The sequence below is a fragment of the Lipotes vexillifer genome, unplaced genomic scaffold (genome assembly GCF_000442215.2).
Source record: "Lipotes vexillifer unplaced genomic scaffold, Lipotes_vexillifer_v1.1 scaffold328, whole genome shotgun sequence".
NCBI lineage: Eukaryota > Metazoa > Chordata > Mammalia > Artiodactyla > Lipotidae > Lipotes > Lipotes vexillifer.
In genome coordinates, this window is record NW_006799460.1 from 351,248 (window position 1) to 355,052 (window position 3,805).

At 59.1% G+C, this 3,805-nt stretch overlaps 1 protein-coding gene across 3 annotated transcripts in view; it reads left to right on the top strand.

Annotated features, from left to right (window-relative positions):
• Window positions 1–877, top strand: part of FAM193A (family with sequence similarity 193 member A) — a 98,886-nt gene extending 98,009 nt beyond the window's left edge. For all 3 annotated transcript variants that reach the window (XM_007471621.1, XM_007471619.1, XM_007471620.1), the window contains exon 20: window positions 784–877. In XM_007471621.1, coding sequence (XP_007471683.1) covers window positions 784–877 — 94 coding nt within the window. The remainder of the gene's footprint in view (window positions 1–783) is intronic.
• The last annotated feature ends 2,928 nt before the right edge of the window (window positions 878–3,805 follow it).

The following is a 3,805-nucleotide window of genomic DNA, read 5'->3' on the forward strand; positions in this document are numbered from 1 at the left end:
AAAGAGAGTTTGGATCCTGGGAGAAGGTGCAGCCCTTCGCCGAGGGGCAGGGTGGCCGGGGGCTTCATCTACCTGGACACAGTCCTCCAGGCACACAGCACCGATGACTGGTTCAGCGATTTAACCACAGCTGAAGCGAAAACACTTCATTTCACCTGCTGGACGAGTGACAACAATACCATTTTCTAGTTTAATCTAAATTCTTGCTACCCACGTTAGTGCTGGAAGGGTGAGAATTTCAGAAATTAGGCAGAAGTAAAGGCTTTTGAAAGAAAATGTTCTTTCCTTCATTTAGTACGGAACTCGGCCATCATTGCCTGGGAAGCAGGGGGCAGCACGCAGGTGGTGCTCCAGAGCCAGACGGCGAGGCTGCACTGGGCTTGGAGGCCTATGGGCATTCCTGTGCACTCGACCTGCCCCTGAGGTGGGGTGGGGGGGGGCAGGCAGTGTGGTAACTGTGTCTCATACAAATTCTTGTTTCACGTCACACTCACTGTGACCTCGTGGATAAATGAGGGCAGGCCGGTGGCCGTGGGCAGAGCTTGGCTGGGACGGGCGGCTTCCTGAAGAATGAGAGAAAAGGACACAAAGCCCCAGAGATGTCCAGGGTGCTGGCCAGTGTCCTGAAGGTGGGACCCTGTTCCTCTGGCAGCAAGGCTTGGGGAGACGGTGGACGCCAGCGGGGTCCCACACGCTGAGCCCCGTTGGGTGCTGGGCTTCTCCGGCTGCATCCCAGGTGTGGGCCTCTTCCTCCCGTGACCACTGGGCTTCTTTTCTTCGCAGGTTCTGTTTGGATTCCGCTAGGCAGACCCGACAGAGACTGTCCATCAACTGGTCCAATTTCAGCTTGAAAAAAGCCACCTTTGCTGCCCACTGAACGAGGACCGCCTGGAGAGGGACACGCGGGCGGTGGGCCGGGCCCGGGCCCCCTCCCGACCGAGAACTTGCTGCTCGACCCGCGTCGTTAGCTCGTGTGCGTGTAGTCTGTGAGTGAGCCGCCTTGACCGTAGCTCTGCCGTCGGATCGGAACAGTAGCTCTGCCACCTTCTCCGCCGCCGTGGCCTCGGAGGCCTGGGCCGCGGCCGGACGGGTTCGCATCCCCACGTGGCCCGTTGCCTCTGTGTCTCGCCCTGTCCCGCCACCTGTCCTGCCGGGGTGTCGCTGCGCTCAGCTCTCTGTGCCCTGCGTCCCACCCGAGGCGGCCGGGCCGGGCCGGGCTCTCTCCGTTCTCCTTCACAATCTACTGTTTAAGAGTGTACACGTCGCGCTGTCCGTGTCTGATCCCCCTGACTTGTAGCCAGCTTGTGTAAGATCCCTTGCAGAATGAGAAAGTTCAAAAACAAAACACCCACCCAGTACTCACACCATCAAGTCTGTTAGAGTGTTCGGCTGTATTAACACGGAGGCCTGCCTGGCTACTTTTTTAACATATTGTTAAGTAATATTAAAATCATGTCTTTCTTTTTGAAAGATGGAATACATTAGTACAGCAGGAGGCCTCGTCTGGTTGCTTTGTGATGGGCTGCGGCGGGGAGGGGGCGGGCAAGCCGATGGCTGTGCCCCCGAGGGGACCCCAGGCCCTGGCCCTGGAGCACCTCTAGGGTCGCTGGCGGCGGCAGCTCTCGATTCCTGGTGCCCTCACCATCCTCCATCTAGCAGGTCACCCGGGCCTTCGCGTGCCCAGGACAGAGCCCAGCCAGGAACTCAGCACTGTCGGTGGGCCACAGTGGTAAGTGCCAAGAGGACAGCAGGGGTGTGGAGAAGGGGCTGGGGGGGCCCAGCAGAGGGGAGTGGGGAGTGGGCTGGGCTTCCGTCATGGCCTTGTGGGCAGGTGCCCCCACCCAGTCTCCGGGGGCGGGGGTAGGGTGATCTGTGATACAGCAATGAAGAACTACAAATATTTAATTGGGTATAAGCTGGCAACAATGTGCTAATAGTATTTAGAGTGAACAAAAGGAATCCCAGCGTGGTCCCTTTCTTCTGAGCTCTGTCATCAGTGTGCAGAAAGCTGGCGTGGAGCTGCCGCCTGGTTGCAGCCTAGCTTCCACTCACCCCCTAGAACACTCCATAGCTCCCGCTGCTCCCGGCCTCTTGGTGAAGCTGCTTCTGTGCACATACAAGGATATGGCTCGTCCCTGAGTGAAGCGGGAGTGGCGAGGGCCCCGCTTCTGTGTGGAGACTGTGCCCGGCCTGGCTCTTAGCCTGAGAGAGGGTGAGTGGGACTGGCCTGCGGAATTGTTCTGACGGCTGGACCCACAGGGCTTCCTGACAGACGGGATGCAGGTAGGAGGATGAGAGGGGGCAAGGAGGACCCCAAGGCTATGGTCTGAGCTCTGGGAAGGATGGGCTGCGGTCCCTGGAGGGGTCCTGTCTGCAGTGCCCATCAGGCGCCCGGTGAAATGTTCATGGACCTGTGTAGACGGGACCAGGGTTCGAGCCCCGGAACCAGGCATCAAGAGCAGGTGAGGATAAGGGCAGCCTGGAGGCCACGGGGCAGGGAGAGACTGGCCACGTGGCTCTCATGCTGAGGTGACCTTGGCCGGCGCCCAGTGGAAGCTGGTTCACAGGAGAGTGGGGGAGGGGCAGCAGGCAGAGGGGCTCTGGGGTCAAGAGGCTGGCTCGTTTTTCTGGGTGATGGGGTGATCCAGCAAAGGAAGAAACCGAGGCCGGGCCGTGACCGCGCCAGAGGGTGTCCTCGGGAGGGGCAGAGACCCCCCCCCCGCCACCTCCACGTTCCCCCGGGACCCCAAGCCCAGGGCTGGGCTCATCCCCACCCTGGCTGAGGCCGGGCACTACTTGGTGAGAGCACAGGCAGGGCCAGGGAGCAAACCCTGGGACGAGTCCAGGCTGGACCCCTAGGGGGAGCTGTCCGCTCAGGCCCCGAGGCCCACCTGTGCCCATCCCTGTTCTCCCCGGGGGAGAACTCCCTGGTCTTGAGGCTGTCCGGGGGCCGAGCCACCCGTAGGCCTCCGCTTCGTCTGCCCTGTGTGCCCCAGCACTGAGCACCACCCACCCCCCCACACGCGGCTCCTGAGGGGCCCCTGCCGCCTCCACACCCCGCTCCGCCCAGCACGTGGGCCTGCCGTCTACACCTGGTTCCGAGTCTGCACGCTCGGCCCCTCAGACCTCCCGGCCTCTCTCCTTGCCGGGAACGCGCTTCCCAAGTTCCCTGGAAATTCCACCCAACCTGCAAGACCCAACCCTAATGTTCCTTTGGATCACTCCTCAAGGGGGCATCTCAGGAGCAAAAAAGAGGATGGATTCAGGCCCTGGTCAAGGGTTCTGGTGACTTGTTACTGTGGCCTAGGTGTGAGCCAGGCCCTCGCCCCAGTCCGTACATTGACAGATGGGGACACCGAAGCCCCAGGCGAGCCCCTCAGAGCCCCGATGAGGTCACTCCCCGACCTGGGGTCAGCCTCTGGGGGAGCCTCTTCAGATCACGTTGATAAGCAATCTTACGGTGAAATAACAGTAGCTAAAAAAAAACAGCAAAATGTTCTCTTACTGAAGTCTGCCCACATACTCATGCCATTAAAAAATCAGAAAGGATTGATCCTTCTCAATTTCATTACTATATTTTTTAAAAGGAGAAGAAAAAACTTAACCCACAGTTCATACTGTTTTACTGTTTTAAACAAAAATAAAACCTCCAAGTCATCACAGAGAATGACAGTGCAAGTGACGTTCGGCTGCTTCATCTTGACAGTCACAGGCGATCACTGTCCGCTTTGGATCCACTACTAAGTGTTAAGAGTAAACAGCACTGCGGGGTGGAGACACGCAGCACGGAAGGAGATTTCAGACA